General features: G+C 42.6%; 1 protein-coding gene across 1 annotated transcript in view; it reads right to left on the bottom strand.

Moving 5' to 3' along the window:
• TNFRSF19 (TNF receptor superfamily member 19) overlaps nt 1–25,768 on the bottom strand; it is a gene marked incomplete at its 3' end in the record, with an annotated part of 70,927 nt that extends 45,159 nt beyond the window's left edge. Inside the window, exons 1-3 of the mRNA XM_081214730.1 lie at nt 25,667–25,768; nt 23,067–23,177; nt 8,912–9,090 (exon numbers count right to left, since the gene is read on the bottom strand). Coding sequence (XP_081070856.1) covers nt 8,912–9,090; nt 23,067–23,177; nt 25,667–25,735 — 359 coding nt within the window. The 5' untranslated portion in view covers nt 25,736–25,768. The remainder of the gene's footprint in view (nt 1–8,911; nt 9,091–23,066; nt 23,178–25,666) is intronic.
• Between the last annotated feature and the right edge of the window lie 1,390 nt (nt 25,769–27,158).

Here is a 27,158-nt window from a genome sequence, read left to right as displayed (position 1 = left end):
GTAAACAGTTTGGAAGGATATTATATACCACATATTAACAACTGATTATTTCTAGATGGTGGGGATTCAAGTGATTTTACATATATGTATATCTTCCAACTTTTTCATGACAAAAATAGTGACATGGAGAATAAATTACAGATCGTTTATAAAGACACATAGATGCAATTATTTTGTGGAATTGATAATGTGGTAGCAAATCTGTATGATTTGTGGTTGAAGCAAAATTTGCATTTGAAACTAGATAATTAGACCAAATGTCCAGACACATCCAGCACTTGCTCAACCTTCTATTTTCATTTGATTGTGAAAATCTGTTTAATATGGTGATTTTCCACCAGAATTTATAAAAAATATTTATTTTGGAATTTATAAAGTAAAAGTTAAAGAACAAAGTTGGAGGATTCACACTTTCTGATATCAAAACATATTACGAACTCCAATTATCAATACTGGCATAAATGCAGACATACAGACCAATGGATCAGAATAGAGAGCCCAGAAATGATCCCTCACACGTATGGTCAAATGCTTTTTGACAAGGGTGCCAAGACCACTTAATGGATATAGGACAGTCTCTTCAACAAAAGGTGCTGGGAAAACTGGATATCCACATGCAAAAGAATGAAGTTGGATCCTGATCTTTCACCATATACAAAAATTAATTCAGAATTAATTAAACATAAGACCCCAAACTACAAAACTCCTAGAAGAAAATATAGGAGAAGTTTCATGACATGGACTCTGGCAATGATTTCTCGGATATGACATCAAAAGGCAACCAGAAGGCATATAATAAATAGGCAATAAAAGCAAAAATAGACAAAGGGGAATATATTAAACTTAAAACTTTTGTGCATCAAAGGATACTATCAATGTATACTCATTCCCAAACTCATGGAGTTGTATACAATAAATATGTACAGCTTTGTCAATCATACCTCAACAAAGTGGTTAAAAAATGTCACAACCAAAAAAAAAGAAAGTTTTAAATTATAGTAATTATAGTTTCTTTGGTGGTTAAAAAAAAAAAGATACAATGAAAACAGTGAAAAGGCGACCTACCCCTGTGGGAAAAAATATTTGCAAATCATATATATGATAAGGGGTCAATATTCAGAATATATAAGGAACTCCTACAACTCAACAACAAAAATCAAATAACCTGATTTAAAAATGGGCAGAGGACTTGAATATTTCTCCAAAGATGATATATAAATGGTAAGCAAGCACATGAAAAGACGGTTAACATCACTAATCATCAGGGAAACGCAAATCCAAACCGTAGTGAGGCATCACCTCACACTCATTAGGATGGCTGCTATTAAAAAAAAAGTGTTGGCGAGAATGTGGAGAAACTGGAACCCCTGTGCACTACTGGCAGGAATGTTAAATGGAGCAACTGCTATGGCAAATGGTATGGAGTTTTCTTAGAAAAGTAAAAATAAAACTACCATAAGATCCAGAAATTCCACTTCTGGGTATATACCCAAAATCATTTTTTTTTTTTCTTTTTTTTTTTTGCGGTATGCGGGCCTCTCACTCTTGTGGCCTCTCCCGTTGCGGAGCACAGGCTCCGGATGCGCAGGCCCAGCGGCCATGGCTCACGGGCCCAGCCGCTCCGCGGCATATGGGATCCTCCCAGACCGGGGCACGAACCCGTATCCCCTGCATCGGCAGGCGGACTCTCAACCACTGCGCCACCAGGGAGGCCCCATTTTTTTTTTTTTTTTTTTTTTTTTTTTTGCGCTACGCAGGCCTCTCACTGTTGTGGCCTCTCCCGTTGCGGAGCACAGGCTCCAGATGCGCAGGCTCAGTGGCCATGGCTCACGGGCCCAGCCACTCCGCGGCATGTGGGATCTTCCCAGACCGGGGCACGAACCCGTGTCCCCTGCATCGGCAGGCGGACTCTCAACCACGGCGCCACCAGGGAAGTCCGCAAAAGCATTTTTTTTAACTTTTTAAAAAAATTCATTTATTTATTTTTTGGCAGTGTTGGGTCTTTGTTGCTGTGCGCAGGCTTTCTCTAGTTGCGGCGAGCGGGGGGCTACTATTTGCTGCAGTGCACAGGCTTCTCACTGCAGTGGTTTCTCTTGTTGCAGAGCATGGGCTCTAGGCATGCAGGCTTCAGTAGTTGTGGCATGCGGGCTTCAGTAGCTGTGGCTCGTGGGCTCTAGAGCGCAGGCTCAGTAGTTGCAGCGCACGGGCTTAGTTGCTCCGCGGCATGTGCGATCTTCCCAGACGAGGGCTCGAACCTGTGTCCCCTGCATTGGCAGGCGGATTCTTAACCACTGCTCCACCAGGGAAGTCCTAGCCAAAAGAATTGAAACCAGGATCTTGCTGAAGAGACTGTCTTTTCTCCATTGTATATTCTTGCCTCCTTTGTCATAGATTAATTGACCACAGGTACACGGGTTTATTTCTGGGCTCTCTGTTCTGTTCCATTGATCCATATGTCTGTTTTTGTGCCAATACCATGCTGTCTTGATTACTGCAGCTTTGTAGTATAGTCTGAAGTCTGGGAGGGTTATGTCTCCAGCTTTGTTCGTTTTCCTCAGGATTGCTTTGGCAATTCTGGGTCTTTTGTGGCTCCAAATAAATTTTAGGATTTTTTGTTCTAGTCCTGTGAAAAATGTCATGGGTAATTTGATAGAGATCACAATAAATCTGTAGATTGCTTTGGGTAGTATGGCCATTTTAACAAAATTAATTCTTCCAATCTAAGAGCATGGGGTATCTTTCCATTTCTTTAAATAATCTTCAATTTCCTTTATCAATGCTTTCTAGTTCTCAGTGTATAAGTCTTTCACCTCCTTGGTCAGGTTTATTCCTAGGTTTTTTTTCTTTTTTTTTTTTTTTTGGACACGATTTTAAAAGGAATATTTTTAAACTTTATCTTTCTGATATTTCATTGTTAGTCCAAAGAAAGGCAACAGATTTCTGTATGTTAATCTCGTATCCTGCTACCTTGCGGAATTTGTTTAACAGTTCTAATAGTGTCGTGTGGAGTCTTTAGGGTTTTCTATATAGAATCATGTCATCTGCGTATAATGACAACAATGTGAATATACTTAACACTACTGAACTGTACACTTAAAAAATGGTTAAGATGGTAAATTTTATGTTACATTTTTTTACCACAACTAAAAAATGCATTAAGAAATCTAAAAATAGGTAAAAACCATAGGACAATATAAGGGAGCTTTCTTAGATGTACTTCTTGCTAAACATTGTAATATATGCGGACTAATTCTCTTTATCTCAGACAGAAAACATGCCAAATTATAAGTTGATTAAATTAAATTAAATATTAAAATTAAATATAAAATATAAATATATAAAATTAAAATATAAAAATTAAATTAAATATTGAGATAGTCTAATATAGTTTTTAAACAGAAAAACTCTTTCTATGTAAATAAGCTAAACAAGTGCTGGGAATCAAATGTAGACATTACTGAACATTTTTAAAATAGTGAATTCTACTTGTGACAAAACAGTTTGGAGGTCTGAGCTCTCCCTGAAATTGAACAAAATATATTTGCCAAAAATATAATTATTAAAATATATGATCAGTTTGAGGGGTGTAACACAAATGAGGCTAGCAGGTGAGAAAATCCCATGTTTTCAATGACCATTAAGTCCAACTAGAAACCCTAACTAGATAGGAGGTTGGATGGGCCTGCCTTGTTGCCACTGCTCACAGGAGAGGTGATACTCATAGCAGCTATTAGCAGCGGTACAGAGATTATCCAAAAGCATTCAGAACCTGCTCTGCCAGCTTCTTGATTACAATGGCTGGACGGCAGAATCCAAGATTTTTTTTTAACTGCTACGAAATTTTGAAAGCCATCAACCGACTCTCACTTTTTCCACTTAGTACAAAATGAGATTAAGGTCTGAATCCTAAAGCACAGAATAATTACTGAATCACCAATTATGTATTAACGATCAAAGACACTGTTTTTTTATTTTTAAAAAGTCTCCTTAAAATTATCATCCAATTTGAAGATGAAGATACAGAAATTAGAGTTTTAAGATGTGACAAAAGATTAAGTGGGTAAAGAAATCTATAAATCTTTAAAAATTATTCTACTCTCTATTTTGTTTAGGTTGCCAAGGTTTGGGGGACACAGATATATTGGCAACTCTGCTGCTGACCAAATGAGACAGGACACCAATGTTTAAACATTAAATAAGACAAAAGAGAACAGAGACACATACACGGTGTCTGGTTAAACTGCTTTTTATCGTTGAACTTTAAAGTTTACTCCGTGCTTTCAGCTAATGCAAAGAGACAAAAGGAAACCACATTGAGTTTTATCTAATTTACTGTCTGATGAGATGCAGCATATAAATACATCTATCCACCCAAAATATTCCCCAACACTGAATGTGAAGAGGCATTTTTAATTGAGCTGAACCCAAATAATACTACTTAGTCTAATGAACACCAGCTTGATAACTGCTACTTTAAGAAAGCCTGGTTGCAGACACTAACTCTTCCACCAATGAACGCATTTCTGCAGGGGGATGACAGACCCCAGTCCAGCCCTGGTTTCAGAACGATCTCCCTTAATACAGGTTTGAATGCAGCTGCCACGTCCTCTGTGTGACATCAGGTCCCATTTCCTGCAGTGCGTCTGTTGGGGACGGGTGACAATTCTGCCCTCTTCTACACACCCATGGGCTCCGTGTGTGTGCTGGAGGGTCAGCCCCCTGTTCACAGTTCTCGGCAGCCAAAGCGATGGCCCCAGTGACACTGAGAAGATGCTACTGAAAAGATGACCGTCAGGGGAAGAGCCTGGTGTTGGCTGGGGCACTTGGGATGGGCAAGGGTTGCCAAGTGCCACTGTAAGCAGAAGGACGGAGGACGGACCAGGCGGCCGGGGAGCAGGGCTGATGGGGGGGTGGGCGGGGAGTGGGTACAGAACCGGCAGAGGCCATCCTCAGGGGCAGCGAAACAGGACTCGAACAAGTCATTCATCCGCTCCAAGGATGGACTTCCTCCTTTGTAAGGAGGGGGTGATGTTAATCCCTAGTGTTAACCATCCTGGTTACTAAAAGCAGCAAAGAACTGGCAGGGGCTGGGCTACTCTTCCAGGGCAGGGCCCCAGGTCCCCTCGGCAGAGAAGGGAAAGGGGCGTGGGCCAGAACAGGGGCTGGAGGCCCTTTGGCCACTTTCTGCAAAGCTTTCACTGGCCCCCAATAACATTAATTGGCAACAATGTCAATGATTTATCTAGTGCTTACTGTGTACCAGGCGCTCTGCTAGGCGCTCTACATGAGCTATGTTCTTAATCCTTCTGACAATTCTGTAGGCTGGTATTATTATTAGATGATATTTTTATAGGTGAGAAGAATCAAGGTCAGAGAAATTAAGTAACTGGTCGAAAGCTGTTGACCATATTTGGGAACAAGGGCACTGAATTTCCCTAATTGGTCAAACTGTAGCACAGAGGAGACTTTCCACACCGGTGTCCTGTGGGGGGCTGGGCCTTTGGGCAGCAGCAGATCCTGATCTGAGTGAGGCCGCGGCTGCACAGGGCAGGTGTCACACCAGGAATAAACCTGCCCACCTTATGCATTACCATGGCATTTTTCTGGAGCCAATACTCAATTTGTTTATTTTCTTTCTGCCTCAATTTTCCTGTCTGTCAAACAGGTGTCAACTATTTTCCTCTTTCACAAAAATACAGTCCAGCTGGGGGAGCACTTTGAAAACACCCTGGAAGACCTGGAGGAGTAGAAGTCACTCTGTCATTGTTGCCTGCCTCATACCTTCACGCTTGCTTCGAAAGGATGTAATTTTAAACGAATCATATAAATAAACTACGAAACACCATTCAAATGTCTACTCACTTCTAACTTTCCCACATCTAAGCACCCATTTACAAAATGAGCAAACATCGTGACACTAAAGCAGTGGGCTCAGGTGACAACAGATTTGGTGAAGCAGGAGGAAGCGTGTTGGGCGGGGGCTCCCTCTCATGCTCCAGCAGCCCACGCCTGGGTTCCCCCATGTAAAAACCGAGTCCTGGGTCTCTGGGCACTGCCCAGCTCAGCCTGGCATCCCCCGTGGACCCCTCCTCTCCCCGACCCCCATCCTCTTCCCCGGTGAAGAGGGCAGAGGGGCCAAGACACGGTTCTGTCAGAACAGGAGCAGAGAGGTAGCAGGTGCCCAGTCTCTGTCCTTCCATCAGATGTGCACAAGCTCAGGACTCTGGGTAATAATACAGCTATCAGTGTCTTCTGAGATTACAGGCCACTACTTTTTTAAAAAAATAACAGATCACTGAGATATACTTCACATACCACGCAACCTACCCCTTTAAAGCATTCAAGTAACTGGTCTGTAGTACACGCACGGAGCTGTGTAAACATCGGCACAGTCACTTTTAGAACATTTCCATCAGGGAAGAGAAGGAACTCTGTACCCTTTGGCAATCACTCCCCCTTCGTCTCAACCCTTCCCAACCACCAGCCCTAGACAACGACGGATTCACTTTGTGTTCCTCAGATCTGTCCAGTCTGGACGTTTCACACCAGTGGAATCCTACAATATGTGTTCTTTTGTGATTGGCTTCTTTCACTCAGCATAATGCTTTCTAGGTTTCTCCATGTTGTCATATGTGTCAGCAATTCCTTCCTTTTTACTGCTGAATAATATTCCATTGCTAAATGCACTCCATTTTGTTTATCCATTCATCAGCTGATGAACATTTGGGTCACTTCTACTTTTTGACTCTCATGTATAAGGCTGCTATGGACATCTGTGTACAAGTTTTTGTGTGCACATGTTTTCAGTTCCCTTGGTTACATGCTCAAGAGTAGAAGTGCTGGGTTGCATGGTAACAATATGTGTGACTTTCTGAGGAAACGCCGTACTGTTTTCCGAAGTGGCTGCACAATTTTACATTCCCAGTTTCTCCACATCCTCACCAACACCTGTTATTGCCTGTCTTTTGGTCATAACCATCCTGGTGGGTGTGAAGTATGGGGATTTTTTTTTTCTTTTTCTGCATTTGCTGATGACTAATTGACGCTGTGTATCTTTTCATGAGCTCTCTTGTCATTTGTGTCTCTTCTTTGGAGAAATGTCTATTCAAATCCTTTGCCCATATTTTAATTGGGTTATTTGTCTTTTTGTTATTGAGTTGTAAGAGTTCTTTATATATGCTAGATAAGATAGTCCCTTATCACATATATGATTTACGAATAGTTCCTTTAATTCTGGGGGTTGTTGATTCAATTTCTTGATGGTATCCTGTGAAGCACAAAAGGCTTTAATTTTGATGAAGTCAAATATAGCTATTTTTTCTTTGGTCACTTGTGCTGCTGGTGTAAGACCACTACTTTTTGCATTTGTTTGGGTTCTGAGTCTTCGCATAAGGACTTGCTTGACCCATGAGGCTATTTCCTGCCCTGTTTCTGGCCTTCAGGCCCAGAGTTTTATCTGCCCTCTGGCTTCATTAAAAGCCCCAGAGCTGGCACCCAGCATCTGTCAAATCCCTGCTCCTGTGGGCACGAGCTGGCGGAGTGCAGTCAGGGTCCTCCGTCTACACTGACTTGGAGCGTGGATTCTGGTGGCAGAGTCCAAGCCACACTGCGCACTGCCTGTGCCATCTCACCTGAATAACCTTAATGACGAGGCTCACTTTCTTCGTTTTTAAAACACCGTGAACGTCACAGACAATAATTCATGTAAACTGCTCAGCCACTACATAATACAGTTTGCTGCTCCTGTCATGCTGCTGGCCCTGGTTGCTTTACTTCTGCAATAAAGCCTGGGTTCCAGGAAAGCTCCAGGAATCCTCATCTCCCCTCTGTTGGCTCCACTAGATACTAATTAGGTTCTCCTGATGCTCACTTTGTCCCCTCCCCTCCTTACTTCCTGCAGCAATGCCTCGCCCCTAACAGACCACCACACTGGCCCCACTGAGTCCCGGGCTTCATCAGGACTCTGGCTTCCAACTGCCTGTTTTATCTGGCATGTCCGGCCAACCGTTACCTAGAAGCACTTAAAATGTTAAAGTTCCTCCTCCTGGGCTTTGTCTCCCCACCTGGCCCAGGTGTGGTCCCCTTTCTGTCCACGGCCTGGCTTCCTTCTCAATGTGCCCATTTAAGGTCTCTACCGGTACAGCTGCCCACCCCTCGCTGCTCTCACTGCCCCTCCCTCTCCTCCGCTCTCCCTTCTCCTGTAGCTGCCTTGGCCTCTTGGCAGTTTCTGAAATACTCCAGGCCATGTCCACCTCAGGGTCTGTGTCCAGAGAGAGCTCACCTTTTCAGCATCGCCCATCCTGATGACCCACTCTGACCCTGCAACCTGCATCCCCTGCATCCCCCGAGGGGGCACGCCCAATGCCCTGAGCTGCTTGAGATTTTCTTTTTTTCCATAGCAATCGTATCTTCCACCTTTTTGTATAACTTATCATTTACTGTGTAGGTATTTGTCAAATCTTATTAGGATATAAGCTGCCTGTGGGGGGGATCTGTCTCCCTCCCCAGAGCGATGCCTTACAAAATACTGCAGAAATGACTGGATGGCGGTATTTGCATTTCTCCGATCATGTTGAGGATGGACATCTTTGTATGGTCACAGGCCACACACGCTTCCTCTTTTGTGAACTGTTTTTTCTTTCGTCCCTTTGTCCATGTTTTCTTTTTTATCGATCTGCAGGAACTCTGAGGATTTTCGGGACACTGGGCCTCGGTCACCACGCTTATCCGTTTCGTTCTAACCACGCCTGTCGCCGTGCAGGGCACACAGGAGGCCCCGAGAATAGAAGAGCCACGAACCTCGGCAAGTGTGCTCAAGTTAATATCAGCGGGCATCTGCACTTGGAAGGGAACCAGGGAAAAGCCTGTTCAGACTGACTGACTAATGACACGGGAAGGACCGGCCACGTACCCGGGCAGGCAGTCCCCACAGATGGCGTCGCGGGTGGCTGAGCAGTTGGCCTTCTGGAAGCGGCTCAGCAGGGCGCAGTCCAGGCACGGCTTGCACTTCTGAGAGCCCCAGTGCTCCTTGAACCTGTGCGGCCAGCACCTCACACACTGGGCATCCTCCCCGTAGCCAAAGCCACATTCCTGCGGGGATGAACAGGCAAGAGACAGCTATTCAGACCCCGCGAGCGTGAAAAAGGAGGACGAGGAGATGGGGGAGAACTGGGCTGGTGGCTACCCAGCGCCCGCCTCTCTGGACACAAAGGCCGCCCTTTCAGCGAGTTCCAATGTGTCTCCCCCTGCTAATAATCTCTCTTACGACCTAAGTATACTTAGTCATCCACTTTATTCCAGGAGCACGAGCATTTGAATAAGAAAGGCTCTCCCCCTCCCCCCGCCTCCCCCGCTGCTGCGGCATTATCTCCAGCTTAGGGCAGAATTACGGCACTTTCTTCTCCAACTCGGCTGGTCATCTGAGTGCTCAGAAGCTAGAGTCGGGGAAATATGTAGACACCTACTCACTTATCAAGGCAGAAAGTAAGTGCTTTGATAAGTAACAGAACACAAGGACAGCTGCATACGAAATGTCAGAAGCTTACAATATCCGTAGAGAAACTTGGAATGGTTAGCTGTTTATTACTGTCTGAGAGAGGGAAGATGCTTACACAACGCTTATAAGAACACTAAATCCTTGTTTGGACCAAACCCTGTGATACTAAAGGTCTCAAGCATCTCTAGATTTGGCCATCAGAACCCGGAACTGCTTTCCAAGGATGGGCTCCACAGACAGCTCTTTGACCTGCATACACTCATTTCCACAAGTTCAAGTACTAAGTCAATCACAGCATGTCATATGATGTCGTTATAGTGCAATCACAAAAAGAATGCTATAGACAAGTGTTCATGATAGTTTAAAAAATAAGTTATAAAACAGAATGAGAAATATGATCCCATTTCTTACAAAAACATTAATAGTAAGTGCTAACATTTATCGGGGGCTTCCTCTATGCCAGGGTCTCATTAATTCATCCTCCCCCACAATGAGGAAAGCGCTTCCCATGCTCCTATTTCCTGGATGGGAGTATGGGGTTTCCCAGAAGGCATGCGCCTTAACCAAAGAGACATTGCTAATGTCAGAACCAGGATCTGAACCTACACGTTTTTAAAATTAATTAATTAATTAATTTATTTATTTATTATATAGTGCTTTACAATTTTCAAAAGTTTCACACACGTGATTTCATATAATCCCATAATAATCCTTTTTTAAAAATCCTCTATCCCTATATTGCGCCTCTCCCTCCCTCTCCCCACTGGTAACCACTAGTTTATTCTCTTTCATCTCTTTCATCTGCTTCTTTTTTTGTTTTACTCGCTAATTTGTTGTATTTTTTAGATTCCACATATAAGTGATATCATACAGTATTTGTCTTTGTCTGACTTACTTCACTTAGCACAGTGCCCTCCAAGTCCTTCCACGTTGCCACAAATGGCAAAATTTCTTTCTTGTTTATGGCTGAGTAATATTCCATTGCATATACGTACCACATCTTCTTTATCCATTCATCTGTGGATGGGCACTTAGGTTGCTTCCATACCTTGGCTATTGTAAATAGTGCTGCTATGAACACTGAGTGCACGTATCTTTTCAAATTAGTGTTTTTGTTTTTTTCAGATGTATACCTAGGAGCGGAATTGCTGAGTCATATGGTACGAACCTACATGGTTTAATTCCAGAGCCAGACTTCATACCACTACACTCTGGGACTTTCAGGCACTTTATGTGACATATACACAGGAAAATGTCTGAAAGATTACATATCAAATGTTAACACGGTTATGTGCACTATGTGATGGTTTCTATAGAACATTGGCCATTAAAAAGAAAATCAGACAGCAGCTCTCGAGCTGCAAACAGAGCCCCACGTGGAGGCCATGCTGGGAGCCCACACACAGCCAGAGGGGCAGCGGGGGGGCGGGGGCGGGCAGGGCTCCCACTCACAGCCTCAGCTTCCTCATTGGGAACCATGGAAGCCAGAACACAGATCCAGTGAGGTCAGAATTCTCGTTTCTCCATGAAATTTATATATATATATATATATATATATATATATATATATATATATTTTTTTTTTTTGCAGTACGTGGGCCCCCCACCGCTGTGGCCTCTCCCGTTGCAGAGCACAGGCTCTGGACGCACAGGCCCAGCGGCCATGGCTCACGGGCCCAGCCATTCCGCGGCACGTGGGATCCCCCCAGACTGGGGCACGAACCCGCGTCTCCTGCATCGGCAGGTGGACCCTCAACCACTGCGCCACCAGGGAAGCCCTTCATCCATATTTTTATACAAAGTCAAGTAAGCAGTACTTATTGGCTGAAAATTAAATCAAAACCAACACACACACACACACACACACACACACACAAAGATACAAATGAACTTATTTACAAAACAGAAATAGACTCACAGACAAAAGTATGGTTACCAAAGGGGAAGGGCGAGTGGAGGGAGGGGTAAATTAGGAGGTTAGGGTTAACATGTACACACGACTGTATATAAAATAGATACTCAATAGAGACCTACTGTAGAGCACAGGGAACTCTAGTCAGTATCTTGTAATAACCTGTAAGGGAAAAGAATCTGAAAGAGTATATATATACATACATATATATGTATAACTGAATCACTTTGCTGTACACCTGAAGCTAACACGACATTGTAAATCAACTATGCTTCAATTAAAAAACAAAAACCAACACAAAGAGTAGTATTCCCTGTACTCAATAAGCCACTCAATAAAGGATATTAGCAATGATACTTCAATCCAGACCTCACTAATGAACTCACTCACATTTGGGAGGGGCCATCCCTTCCTTTCCCCCTGCAATTCCTCTGCCTGTCTTTCAAATGTGTGTGTTGAACAAGCACAGCAAAGAGCAGGGGAGAAAAACAAAGCAGAAGGTCAGCACCTTCCTAACCCTGAGGGCTCCAGCTAGTTCTGAACCAAAGGCACAGACAGGAGCAGGGGGGGATATTTTTAAATACTAATTCACAAATTAGAATTTCTTTAGAATTGTTAACAGGGATTATCATTTTTGGGGGGGTAGCGGAATTATGAGGTGTTTTCAGTTTTTATACTTCTGTAATGATTTGATTTTCTTGCACAAAGCATCTCTAGTAATCAGGAAAACAATACAGACACACACTGAGAAAGAATTTCTTGGGATGTGTACTTGGTCCTGGCAGGAGGGAGGCCACTGCTATTTTGGGGGGCTGTGCACAGCAGTGGGATCTGCACCAGGACAGTGTTAGCTGCTGAGAGAGCCGCAGCATCCAAAGGCTTTCTTTAGGCACAGAAGGGAGCCTCCCACCCCGAGTCCCAGGATCAAAGCGTGTGCACATGACATCCGGGGTGGGACCTCCTCACTCACAGGCTGGGCATATCCCTCAAAGTTCCTGCGGCAGCGATTTCAACATCACGCTTTGATCCAGGCAGCTGGGACTGTAAGGGTCTCATATACAGGTTAACACACAACAGAGAGGGAAAGAAAAAGGGAGGGGGAGGAAGATAGGAAAACAAAGGGAAGGAGGTAGGCATCTGTGAACTGGTAGCAAACGTCAGAAATGTTGCTTTTCAAGCCAGGCTGATACAGGGGGAAAGTGTATATTTTCCTGCATTGGAGCCAAAGACACATCGGCCACTTGCCAGCTAAGTTATTTTGGGAACTCTCTGACCCTCAGACTCTTCATCTCTGAGATGGGATAACAATGCAGGCCCTACAGGGTTACTGTGAGGAATAAAAGGGAAAACATATAAAGCCTCTAAACTCTAAATCAAGCAGAGGTGTCCGTAAATAAATGATACCGATGGCCATTACTATTTTGGATTCTCTACAGCCCAACAGACCTATTTTCTTGATTCCAGTATAATAAAGCTTCACTGGGGAATAAAGGGATCTTCAGACCCCAGTTTTTTCTAGGCTAGTTCAAACATCACTTTCCATCTAAAACATTTTTATTGAATAAAAATTTTTCTAAAATGAATCCCAAGTACCTCTTTTTTTTTTATTTTTTATTTTTTTTTTTGCAGTACACGAGCCTCTCACTGTTGTGGCCTCTCCCATTGTGTAGCACAGTCTCTGGATGTGCAGGCTCAGCAGCCACGGCTCACAGGCCCAGCCGCTCCGCGGCATGTGGGATCTTCCTGGACCGGGGCACGAACCCATGTCCCCTGCATCGGCAGGCTGACTCTCAACCACTACGCCACCAGGGAAGCCCCCAAAACCTCCTTTTGAAAATGGGTACGTAAGATAGAATTTAACCTTTCCTGGTTGAATTCACTACTGCGTTGCACCATCATACAAAGAACTAGGCAGTCCTGGGCCTGTGGGCCGCTCTGCTGTTCTAATGCCTCTGCCACGTGGTCAGCTGCCCTCCCTCCCTCCTGCCAAGCCTCACCGTCTACAGCCACTCACTTCCTCTCTCCAGTCCTGAGAAACTAGAGAAATGATCTGACTAGAAATGAACTTGAAAGAATATACACAGGTGTGTTGACAGTTCCATCTCTTTTGAGAAAGAACATATACTTTAGTGTTGGGAAATCTTTGTGCTTCTTTTTTGATTCCTGGCCGTGTCTAGAGTTTATATTGTACATAAGGACCGCTTTGACCAATGAGTTTTTGCCATGTATCATTGTGTGTGATTTACATGTCATTAGATTTTACAGAATGAGGATTTCATGAAACTTCTGTGTTTTTTTTGGTTCACTCTACACTGGACCAAATCATGTACAGAAAGAAAACAAAGCCAGGCTCCAAATGCATCAGAGCTTGCCTTTATTAACTGGATATTGGCTTACTATTTCTGCCTGCAGTTTATATGCTCTGGTGGCAGCTGTAGCAATTTCCTTTGGGGTAGATTTAGGTGAGGGGTTGAGATAAGGCTTTGTATCATCACTATCACAAAAGAGTACCAAAATGTACAGAGCAGGTACCATGAGCCATACTTGTACAGAGATTGATTTGGGGGCATTTTACTCAAAATATATTTTCTCTCAGAAACAGATTCACAGATACAGAGAACAGATGTGTGGTTGCCAAGAAGGAGGGGGGGTGGGGGAGGGATGGAGTGGGAGCTCGGGATTAGCAGATGCAACTAGTATGTGTAGGATGGAGAAACAACAAGGTCCTCCTGTATAGGGAACTACGTTCAATATTTTATGATAAACCATATGGAAGACAATATGAAAAAGAACGTACCTATGTACAGCTTAGTCACTTTGCTGTACAGCAGAAATGAACACATTGTAAATCAACTACACTTCAATAAAATTTTAAAAATATATACTTTCTCTAAAGTATTTGCCATTTAAAAAAAGATTATTAGAAACACAGCCTAATATTATTCTTAAACTTTTAAGAATAATATCATCACTTTCAGTTCATGAGAGTCTAAGAAGTGTATGAACTGACCATTCCACATGTTAAATTAACTAGACATCTTGAATTAACTAGAAATTCAGAGCAATTATTTCCAAAGAATTACTGTATAGCATCCATGGCAGCAACCACATTTAGAGCTGATCTGTCATATTTCTAAAGCACCATAAACATAGAGATGCCACAATTATTTGAAATCCAGGCTATAAAGTAAAAAGCATATAAATATTAAATTACCCCCCATATAAACGTCTACCTTGATGTTTTTATTTCATTCAGTAATACAAGGTGGTTAAAATGCCTTGAAATCTTCCATATTAAGTTCAATAAACAACTACCAAGAGAAACGGAAGGAGGCGAAACAACGGGGAGAGAGACACAAAGACAGAGACAGTGACAGAGACAGAGAGAGAGATGGGGGGGTCACCAGCCCCTGTCCCATGGTAACCCCTTTCCATCCTTCGTCCCTAACTTCCTACTCCCCCACTGTGCCAGGTTTGGGGAAACCTCCCAGACATACCCTCCTCGTGTGTGGACAACTATTCTGTGTCTCCTTTTTGTTCACCCCACTCAGCGCATTGTGAGGAGCGCTGGCATCAGCCCCCGAGCGCGGGTTCCTCCACAGGGATGCAGGTCGTTATCCCACGGGAGCTGCTCTTACTCATCACTGCATCCCAGGTGCTGGGGCACAGAGGGTACCCTTCAAGTGCGGCTAACTGAGCTGGCAAGCATCACGTGATCTAATTGGGCATCTCATGAAAATATCAACAGCATTAGATCTTTTAGTTTTTCCCGTGTTACCTTGGGGTACAAGGGGGCGGGCTCCCAGGCACAGTACTTCCTTTAGGGACAGAAGCAGAGGTGTGGACAGGTCCATGGTTGACAGGAGGAAGGGGCACGCTGCCCACGCTGGCTCTGCTTAGTCTTTCCTTTGACAGACTCTCTGCTTGACCAAAGTCTGCAGGCGTCCCTGAGCCACTTTTTCGACTGCACCCTGTTCTTAGGTCTGGTCTTGAAGAACCCGGTTGTCCGAGGATCCTGTCCAGTTGGTTTAACCAGAATCCCCCCTCCTCAGTACCTGCTTATTCTCCATATCTGACCTCCCAAGCCACCCACCCTACCCCCCGCCCCAGGTGACGCCTGGTCCCCGGTCCGGCTGCAGCAGGAATCCTGGTGTCTGTTTAGCCAGGACTCCCCCTTCCTCCGCTGCCTCCTCTTGGTGATTGTCCACCCTGACCCCCGCTCTGCTCCTGGGCTATCACCCCCATGTGTCCACGGTGGATCTGGAGCTGAATGCAGTTCTGGAGCGAGGTCTCTCTTCTCCTGTTGCAAAAGGTCCTGAATAGAATTTGTTTTTACTGCTTTAACCTCTGTCCTGTTCTGGTTTTCTTTGACACTTTCCAGGTTGTACTGAGTTCTCCCTCTCACCAGTTATTAGAAGGACTCTGTGTGTGTGTGTGTGTATGTGTGTGTTTGGGAGGCTAAGGGAGAGGGAGGAGAAGGGGGAGGGAAGAGTGACTCGTCACTGGCCTGGGCTCCAGAACTAGCTACAGGTTTTATTTTTATGGACGACGGTCTGCCATTAATATCAATGCTAGAAATGCATTGAGGCTTTAAAACAATATGGCAGTTCTTTATTTTTGAAATTATGACCTGGTACCTTAAAGCTTAAAGGAAATACCTAGGACTTCCCTGAATCGCCGAGAAGACCTTTTCATTAATAAACTTGGAGGTGGGAAAATATACACGTGGATAAAAAAGAACGCAATTAAAAAAAAATCATTGCCATAGGGTTCCTACTTATTTCCCCAAATCATAAAATAAGTGACTAACCCTTGGCATCTGACGTCACCCCCCACCCCGCCTTCCCCAAAGCCCTCGTCCCTGGAGCCGTCAAAGGTTCTCTGCGTGACCACACTTGAGTCGGCCTCCTGAACCTTCTCCCGGCCCATCTGCGCATGTCCTCATGAAATCTAGTTCCAGGAAGAACCCTGCGGGCTCAGTTTAACCAGGGCCCTCACCCTCAGGGTCCTCGGCCTCCCCCGCCCAGGTGACATCCGACCGTCCCACCCTGTGTTCAGCGAGAATCCCGTCGGGTCGGCTTCGGTCAGAAACCCTCCACCTCTCGTGTCTCCTGGTAGAGTAATTCCCACCGCTGACTCGAGCCCTGCTCCCCGGCTGTGAATTCCCACTTGTCCAGCTGTATTCGGAGATCAGCCCCTCCACTCCCCCCTGTAAAACCCCCGTACCCACTGCAAAGGTTCTGAGTAACGCCTGCCCTGCCAACTTCAGCAAGTGGCACTGAATATCTTTGCTTTCACTGTAGTTAAGCCAGTGCGTAATAAAGAGCTAATGGGGCTTCCCTGGTGGCGCAGTGGTTGAGAGTCCGCCTTGCAATGCAGGGGACGCGGGTTCATGCCCCGGTCCGGGAGGATCCCACATGCTGCAGAGCAGCTGGGCCCGTGAGCCATGGCTGCTGAGCCTGCGCGTCCGGAGCCTGTGCTCCGCAACGGGAGAGGCCACAGTGGTGAGAGGCCCACGTAACGCAAAAAAAAAAAAAAAAAGCTAATGCTGGGTAAACAGACAGATGAACAAATATTGTGTGAAGCAGTATTTGCTAAAGTTTATTATTAGTAGTAATATTAGTACTACTACTATTACTTTATCCCAGGAAGCAAAAGCCCGTAAGGGCCACAGCAACATCTCCTAGCTGGTAAGGCCAAGTCTTCCCCCTGGGCGGGTGGAGGTGTGAGCAGCTTCCTTATCTTGGGTCCAAAGCAGGAGAGGGCTGGACCCAGCTGGGCTTCTTCCAGCCGAGCTGGGGGCAGCCGTGGCTCTGTCACTCTGCCCAATATTTTTAAGCCACATTTGGTGGCTTTCCAGTAGCAAAAATGACTGAAAGTTAACAGTGCTCATATCCCCTTCTCTCTTCTCTCCCTCTGCAAATCCAGAACTGAACAAAAAACACCAGTGGATCCCACCTACACGCTGGGGGGGCAGGCCTGTCCCCGGACAGGGGAGATCCTCACAGACCATGAATTATCCAGGAAACACATCCAGGGGCCTCCGGTCAAAAGCACTATTTATTTTCACAGCCAATAAGTATTAACTTGGGTTCTTTGAACTTTGAAAGCTCAAACTGGATGGAGAAGAAGTTATTTATAAAGAAAATCTAGGGCACACAAATGGAAATGACAAATTAGATTCAGGTGTAGCTGGTGTCAGCAATCAGCTTTTCAATTTCCTTTAAGAAAACAACACCAAAGACATATCTCCCCAACTTTTGGTTTGTGAAAACCCATAGTTGAGTTTTCTAACGAAAAATTACAAGCTAGAGCTTGTTAATATCTGCCAAACACCACTGGGCTTGATTAGGTATAATTAAACACAGATAAAGTGAGCGACACTGTAATTAAATGGCAGAAGTGAATCTTTTTTATGCTTGAAAATTACATTAATGTTTTGTGTGATTTTCTTCATAAGGATGTAAACAGTTTTCCAAAGAGGAGACGTCTTTAAAAATAGGAAGCCCCGCACGCACCCCCGTGGAGGGAAGGATGCTGTTGTTTACAAGAATTAACTTTTTTCACATTAACTAAAGTCATCCCAATAATTGCTTAGCAAAGCTTACTTTGAAAACCGTTCCAGAGACGTGAAGTCTGTTTCCAGAGGCTCATGCAAAAACTAGTTTCCTGATTTACTGCCGGGAGGCGATCGTGTTAAAAGCACACTGTTGGCATTAATGCTTGGTGCGGAGGAGGGGCCGTGGCCGGGCAAACTAGTGAGAATTCAAGTCTCATGTGGTCACTTCGGGAAAACAAAAATCATCTCCCGCTCGCCCTCACGAGCCCCCAGGACACCACTGAACACTCACGCACACGGCCGTGGTCAAAACGCCCAGCGCAGCTTGCTTACAGAGCCATGGAAATCATACTCGGTATTTTTTGCCTCGGAAATAGGAAAAAGACATTATTCATTATCTTTATCATAAACTTTCAAAGACTAAAAATTAAACCCTGCAGTGGGGGAGAGAGTAAATATGGCTCAAGGGGATAAAATCCTCAACACAGACTCTAAATGGCTCGGTGATTCGTCACATATTTTCCCAAAGATTCAGGAAAACGACTTCGTAAGCTGAGTTACTAAAAAGAGCAGAAATGACAGAGATGGTGCTTGGGGCTCTGTGGGAGGGACCTGGGAACCGAAAGGACTGCTGAGATGCTACGGCTCAGCGTGGCCCCAGGGCGGCGCTGGTGGGCGGAGCCAGTGGAGTGGGAGGGACAGGTGGGGACCTGGACGAGGAGCACCGCCCGGAGGAGGAGGGGGAGAAGGCTGCCCGAGGAGCTCCTGCCTCGCACACGCTGGGATATTTGTCTCTGTTTTCGAAGTTGGTCCTAAGCCACAGCTTCTGGAGGGGAGTCGATCATTCTAGAACGATACTGTCCAATATGACAACCATAACCTCACATGGGGAAACTTAAATTTCATTACTTAAGATGAAATAAAATAAGCAACCCAGTTCCTCGGTGACACCAGCCACAGTTCACGTGTTCGATAACCACAGTGGCTCGTAGCACCCGTGTTGAACGTCACAGGTAGAGACCACGTGCATCAGCACACAAAGTCCTTCCAGGTGCGCTGTCCTCGGGCATTATCAAGAGGGGAGGCAGACGGTGACCCCAAGAGCCCCCCCCCCCACTGTCACTTACTTACAGGGCTGGTGGACACACCGACTAACCTGTGTGTCTCATCTGTAAACAGGGGTATACTCCCCACTTAAGACCTATGCTGTAAGAATTCCTTATGTCATACAAAGATCACATAGAACCTGGCTCACGATAATACATGTTGGCCAATTTTCGTTGCATGGTATATATCACAGACTCACAATTAAAGACATTTTGAGAGAGTCCATATTTTTTAGGTTAAGACACACCCTGTAGATGAACACACGCAAAGTATCCAGGGTGAGAGGTGAAAATAAGTACTTATTTAAAAAGTGCCCAAAGATGGGGCTTCCCTGGTGGCGCAGTGGTTGAGAATCTGCCTTCCAATGCAGGGGACACGGGTTCGAGCCCTGGTCTGGGAAGATCCCACATGCCACGGAGCAACTGGACCCGTGAGCCACAACTACTGAGCCTGTGTGTCTGGAGCCTGTGCTCCACAACAAGAGAGGCCGCAACAGTGAGAGGCCCGCGCACCGCAATGAAGAGTGGACCCCACTCACCGCAACTAGAGAAAAGCCCTCGCACAGAAACGAAGACCCAACACAGCCAAAGATAATGAATAAATAAATAAAACGTGACACCTTTATATAAAAAAAAAAGTGGCCAAAGATGAGAAGGGTACTGCTCTCCACAAGCATCAACGGTCTTATTGAACCTGGAGCTGCTGCGTAGACTCCTTCCGCTCTCACAACTGAAAGGAAGTAAAAAGCGGTCGGGAAGCGCTGACCACACACCACAGGTGAGCAGAGCACATGCTGCCCCAGGAAAGCTCTTCCGGCACCTTCCAGCAAGCCCAACTGCACGTCCCAACGTCGTAGAGACCTAACCATGGGAGAGTAAGCCATACCTCGTGAAAAGGCAGGACTGAATGCCTTCCAAAGAAAATAATAATTAGGAGTAATAAAACCACAGATGGAAATTTTAACTAGACCTGCTTACCCAAGGTATTTCCAAGCTTGAGTTTTAAGGTATAGATACATGTTTGTAATTCGAAGAACCTCATGACCCGGACTGTATTTTGGATAGACATGATAGTCGAAAAATGGACAGAAGTTTTCAATTATGCTTAGTACAGCAGAATAAGTTACATAATGATGTTAGAATAAAGATGATTAAAAACTCTATGTTTGGTGGAAATGCTCTTTTAAAAATTCTTACTATAAAGAAAACTTTAGTTATGGATATCAATAATTTGATCCAGCTTCCCTACTTTTTCATAACTAATTATAAAATATTTGTTATTTATTGTGCTTTCAAAATTTCAAACACCACTGGTAACCAAAATGGTACACCTCAGTTAAAAAAGTAAAGACTCTTGTACTCATCTGCTTTATTACAAATTAACAGGTAACCCCCCATGATACATTTTGTATTCCAAGCAACAAGCAAATAGACTATTTATAAATGTAGTTATCTAACAATTTACAAAAACTTATTCTCAGTGAAAAGAATAAATTTTGCCTTGATTTGCAAAGCTTGGAAGTGACAATTAACCAGTTGAACATACTTATTGATTTAAGTGATTTATCTGATTTTAATATACTCAGAACTTACTCTTCTTTCCTTTGAAAGATATATGTTCTTGCTAAAAATTTAATAAAGGCAGCCTGGAAGGAAGAAACTGCAAATTCATGAATGGACAGTTTAAAACTTCTAGCTCCAAAGTAATTGTTTATAAAAAACTCACATCCTTTGCCTTGATTAATTAACTAGAAAATAAAAATGTATTTTTACCTCCATAGGTATGTTTGAGTCCTTTGCCTTTCTTATGTTTTACATTTTAGACCCTGAGTGAGGCTCACTTGCTAATTTTATTTACTAAGAGCTAAAACCAAGCTAAAAGACTGGGCAAAACATTATTTGCAACACACAATCACACATTCATTAAGTTTTATATTACTAGATTTAACTGTCACCTTTTTTTCCAAAACCTATCCGAGGCTGACAGATTCGTCCACTCCTTGAGCAAAGATTCACTAAGTGTCTGTTACAAGGAGCTGGGCGGTCTGTTTAGACATTGAGGGTGAAAGCTGAGGGGTTGCCTGCCTGCAGGGTGGACACCTCAGGACAGGCAGAAACACGCTCTACATTTGTAAATTTGTGCTTCTGAGTGGGTCCTGAGAATCTAATATTTCAGTGGCGTCGTTACCTTTACTTTTACTCTTTCTCACTCAATTTTTTGTCCTGGTCTTTTTTTTTATGAGGAAAATGATCATAAATGTTAATAACTAAAATAAGTACACACAGGCAGGGTTATTCAGATTGCTTCCTTTTGGTTGCTCCAATAAAGTTGGACAGCTACTGCAATACTCGGAAAATTACTACCTAATGAAAAATACTTCTTATGGATATCTGTGGGAAATTATGAAATACAGAAACTGTTATCAGATAATCTCAGAGGATGGATTTAAAGAAAAATACTGCGAGCTGATAGAACCTTCATCTTCATTCTCTAGATAAAGGATGAAGGTTAGGGAGCAATTCCTTAGAAATGATTCACTCATCTCTTCGGATCTGTGATTCATTCATATTTTCACAGAGATTTGACAAAAGAACTCTGAGGGGTAGAAACATCACTGTTTTCCTCCCGGGCACAATTGCATTCTTAACTACTTTGTTGACAGATCCTAGATATGCAGGCCTGCTGTTATAAAGGACCTTTTTACATCCAACAGAGCAAAACCTATGTCTGAAAACGCATGTTACTACAATCCACAGGGATTTAAAAAACATCGGCCAGGGTGCTTCAGCAACTAGACACCGCAGAGTTCAAAATTCAGCCAGTTCCTTCCAAGCGGACGGCGCAAGAAGCTGAAAGCCAACATATTAAACACAACACCCAGAGAGGCCATCCACCAGGAATCCCTTGTGGAACGCATAATTCTTTGTTTCCTGCTGTTTGCAGATCATCGATCAAAAATCTACGCATGACAAGACTCAAATTCAGAGAACAGCAGACTGTAGGGGAAAGGACTTCTCTTTGAAAAGTCACTTAAAATAAAAAGACACATCTTTTGTTCCTTTTCTATCAGGAAGACCTTGGTGCATTCTTTAGAACAAAACGATACATCAATTGTCCACAACTGGTAACGTCTTCAAAAGGTCAGAAAATAAAGCAAATGCATGTGCAGCTCTGAACATGCTCACAACAAAGAAGTGCCCAGGAACACCGAGAACTCTGAATCCACCCCGTTGGAACACAGCTGCTTCACAAGCAGTGGTGGAGATGAATACACTTAACACGCTCCTGGGAGTAGCATATACTCAAAGTGGGAAAATTAATAATCATACTGGCACTGTCAAAGGAATGTTCAAAACTCTGGCTTGGAAAAGAACTGCGACCTTGGAGCCTGGTTACTTAAGACACTGCTGGGCTCTGTTTTTCTTGACTAGTAATTGTAACCTTAATTTTAAGAAAAAGAAGGCCCAGTAAATAGTATTATTACCATTTTTTGTTATCAATGCTTTATTTTTAAATCTTTAGTAGAATGCTGATTCTTTTTAATTAAAGCAAATAAACCTTAATGATTCTATTTTTTAAAATTTATTTTATTGAAGTATAGTTGATTTACAATGTTGTGTTAATTTCTGCTGTACAGCAAAGTGATCCCATTATTCATATACTTTTTCACTACAGTTTATCACAGGACACTGAATAATTCCCTGTGCTATACAGTAGGACCTTGTTGTTTAATGATTCTATTCTTTCAATAAAATACAATAAACACTAAATTATACACAACAATGACATTTATTGAATTACGGTTATTAGAATCTATTTATCTCAGTAAGACACATGAATCGAATGTATTGAAAAGGGAATTGTGCAATATTTGGCTAAAGGGACATGACGAACCAAGAAATCTTCACTAGTCATTAACTGAAAGAATTTAGCTGAAAAGAACGCATTTTAAAGACATAGATCTACAACTTTCCCACACACCCGACAGTTACCTTGGACAATTCCATGCCTGGCCCACACTGCTTGCAGAGAACACAATTTCCTGACTGATTCCTGAATTCCTGTTGTCCACAGTCTCCTGTTTCACAGATCACTCTACATGCCTAAAAAAAAATGTTTCGCAACACGTTATCTTAAGGGAAGTTAATTCTATTTTTCACAAAAAAGGAACAGTATCTTCAGTGTTAATTCACATAATCACTGAATGTAAACATTAATTCAGAGTGAGGCCAACTCAGTTTTCACTTTAGGAAGAATAACCACTTTCTGGAAAAGTCAGTGGAACAATGAAATCAACAAGGCTGATTCCTCTCTGTATTCCTTGAATGAGAGTTCTCTTTTTCTGGATTTAACTGCTATCTTCTTCTGACACTTTTCTGAGTGCCCAAGAACATAGGTAGAAACTGCTATCTTTTCTAAGTAAGAAGATGTATAAAAGAACAGTTAGGCAGAGACCGAGGTCCTTTTGCAACCTGAAAAAATTTGAATTCAAGAATTTTATTTTTGCTCTTTAAGAAAACATATTCACCCATAATGAGTTGAATAAATAAGTAAATGGATACATATATAGTCCCAAGAACTTTGCTATTATCCTTTAGACGTATCTGATACCCAGCTTTGATGCAGAAGTTTTTCAGCTGAATTCCATTTACTTACAGTTCATCATTCAAAAAATTCTGACAATCGTGAGATCAGTAAAATTCCTGATAATGATGAAAATAACAATGGCCCAATTCTCTGAACGCTTCAGAGTAAAAGTGTCCTGTAAACATGAACTTACTTTCCTACTGATTGCCATTTTGCCACTTAAATTGGACCTAACAATATACTTTAAAAAAATTAAAGTATAGTTTATTTACAATGTTGTGTTAATTTCTGCTGTACAGCAAATTGATTCAGTTATACATATATATACATTCTTTTTCATATTCTTTTCCATTATGGTTTATCTCCAGATATTGAATATAGTTCCCTGTGCTATCTAGTAGGACCTTGTTGTTTATCCATCCTATATGTAATAGTTTGCATCTCCTAACCCCAAACTCCCAATCCATCCCTCCCCCATTCCCTCCCCCTTGGCAACCACAAGTCTGTTGTCTATGTCCTAACAATAAACTTTGGTTCACAGCATAGGACTTAAATGGAAAGATTATCTGCTTAGCAAAAACAAAGGTTGTAAGTCATTTTCAAGATATAGTCTTTATTTCTTATTTTACCTAAAAATGTAAGTTCATCTTATACACACCATCTTACAAAAGTGTGTATATTTGCTTCTTAACAGATGGTATTTCATTAAAAATGTTGATATTAACAGAATCTCAGACTGGTGACAACATTCAGTTCAAACTCTTACATCAAGCAGGGACTCCCTTAGTAACATTCCTGACTATTGACACAATTTTGTTTCCCTAAAGGAAAACTGAGAACCTTAGAAAGCACTGGGGGAACAGAGACTGGTGTGTGTAATGTCCATGGCACAAGTGCACAGAAATGGTTTTTGATGGTTCTAACAATGGGAGGTTGTTCAGTACAAACTGCCTCCACCTTGAAGCAAATATCTATAATGAAGTCAGCCAACCTCCTTAAATAAAATCATAGCCTTAACCTCTAGAGCAGGCAGGAGGGAGAATCCAAGGTGGGGTTCAAGACGAAACCATGATTTGGGGCTAAAGGTCTAGTAATCACCTCCCACCTTTCTTAACCCTCATTAACAACCAATCTTAGAGGAGTTTGGTTTTATTTAAGGGAGAGAGGAGATTCCCCTCCACCACAAAGACACTGCATCACTTTGAGAGAGAAATGCCACAGCTTCTCTTGCGGACCATTTCTTCCAATGTTTAACAACCTCAACTCAAGGAAGGGATGTTTTCCTTACATCTATCTGCATGTCAGACTCCAATCTGACCCCATTTCCTCTTACTTTGTCTTCCAAGAAGATTTCAGGAACTGTCTTCAGTGTAAATAATTCTTTTTATATTTGTAGATCATGACTGCTTCCAAGAAGTAGTCTTTGTCTTCCAAGAAGACTTCAGGAACTGTCTTCAGTGTAAATAATTCTTTTTATATTTGTAGATCATGACTGCATCTCCAGATTAAATGTTTCAGTAGTTCTTTTGAACACCTTCATAGATGTTTTGTGCTAAAGCTTTCAAACGTTACAATTCTCCATCTGTCTTTGATGCTTTTTGAAACCAAGAAGGATATAAATAACTATATAAAACAATAGAATTTAAGAAATGATTCCTAATTTTTCACAAACTGTGAAGTCATGGGCTCCAAACTAGAATCTAAGGTCTTGTTAGGCTGTGCTGTGAGAGGCATCTGCCTATAAACTCAGTGGAGCATCATTATCATGCAGCAACGAGTGATGCTGTGATTTTATGATTTCATCTAGATTTAAATAAATAATTGCGACCACTGTTACAAAAGTCAAGACCCAACAGCAACCTTTGACTTAATAATTAAATTCAACAATGATAAAATGAATTTGAAAGAAAATTTTAAGATATGGGGTTAGAAATAGAAACTAGATTGGGTACTAGTTCTATGAATTCTTTCCCCACATTACTATGAAAGTAAAGAGCTGACTTACCAAACAGGCTAGTAAAACTACAACCGTGAAAAATGCTTTCTGTTGTTCTAGTAGCACTTTGAAAGCCATCGCTCTCGTTAAATGTATTTCTGGTTGAAGAGTTCTAAAAGATAAGAAGATACAGTTAACATTAATAACATGAGTGACTGCATTCTGTATTTACTATACAATGTTACCATTTACTATATACACTAGTAAAACATAATATTATTTAGTATGTTAGTAAAACATAATATTATTTAGTATGTTAGTAAAACATAACACTATTTTTTTAAAGGAATCACCTTTTAAAAGGATACCATAGACAAATACGATGTTAATTCTTTAAAAATTTAGGTTATGAGAATTGAAGCTTTGTCTACCTACACAGTATATACAAAACTCCTGCTGGCTCTGAGTTCCCAGGCTACACATGCCTTTATTTTCTTTCTATCCAAGTCTCTACAGTGTCCAGTCGACTTCACCCAGCAGAGAATTACATTAAAACTGTGACTTATAGAAACCTTCCATTTATACTGGTTTAGTCATACAGGATGATAACAATGATAAAATAACAATTAACACATGCTAAGCACACCATGCCAGGTACTATTTTGAGCAGAACTCATTTCATCTTCACAACTACTCTAGAAGGTGGATACTGTCATTATCCCCATTTTAGAGATGGGGAGACTGAGGCTCAGAGAGGCCTGAGTCACTTGCCCAAGGTCACATCGCCAGTGAGAGGCAGAGCTGGATGCAAACCCAGGTGGGTGGCTCCAATGTCCCCATGTCACATACACCTGAAAACAACCTGCTCCGTTTAATAAAAACTGTGTGCTTGGGTATTGGGCCTTCAGCTCCACTAAGAAGCAGAAATAGCTAACATCTGGCATTTGTGAGCTCTTCCCCAAACCAGTGCAGTGCAAATCACCTACTAGCAGAAAAATGAGCATTTATTTAAAACCATCTAAAAATCATTTACAAGTGATGAATTGGAGGCACTATGCTGACATTTCAAGAAAAGATCAACTAAGCCTCTTTATCTTTACCAGGAGTGATCGAAAGTGTAGAAACGAATCTGTTTTGTTTTGTTTTACAGATTCACTCAATGTCAAGAGAAGAGATTTATTTGAAAATTTTTAAAAAGTGAAGACTCACCTGGTTGCTCCATCGATCAGACAGAGAAAAAATGGTTCAGTTTCTCTTTAACAGAAACCCAGAGCAGATAACCTGACTAATTGGAAAGAAACCAGAGCAGAGAACCAGAACCAAAGAGCTCAAGAAAAACAGCAACAATAACAACAAAGGAAGCGGGCTGAGCAGGCTGCTGTCCTAACTGTGGACCAAGCAGCCAGCCAGGGGCGCACCCGACCCCCGCCTGGAAACCAACCCAGGTGGTCATCCCAGCTGCCCCAGCAGGTCCAACCACCAGGGCAATGAAAAATCATTTTTAAGCTTGGCTGAATGAAAGACCCATTTTGAGTGAATTCAAACGGCTTTTTTTTTTTTT

This window comes from Mesoplodon bidens, assembly GCF_964165515.1.
Source record: "Mesoplodon bidens genome assembly, chromosome: 17".
NCBI classification, from domain to species: Eukaryota; Metazoa; Chordata; class Mammalia; order Artiodactyla; family Ziphiidae; genus Mesoplodon; species Mesoplodon bidens.
The sequence above is the reverse complement of the archived record's forward strand: the minus strand, read 5'-3'. Positions and strand labels throughout refer to the sequence as shown.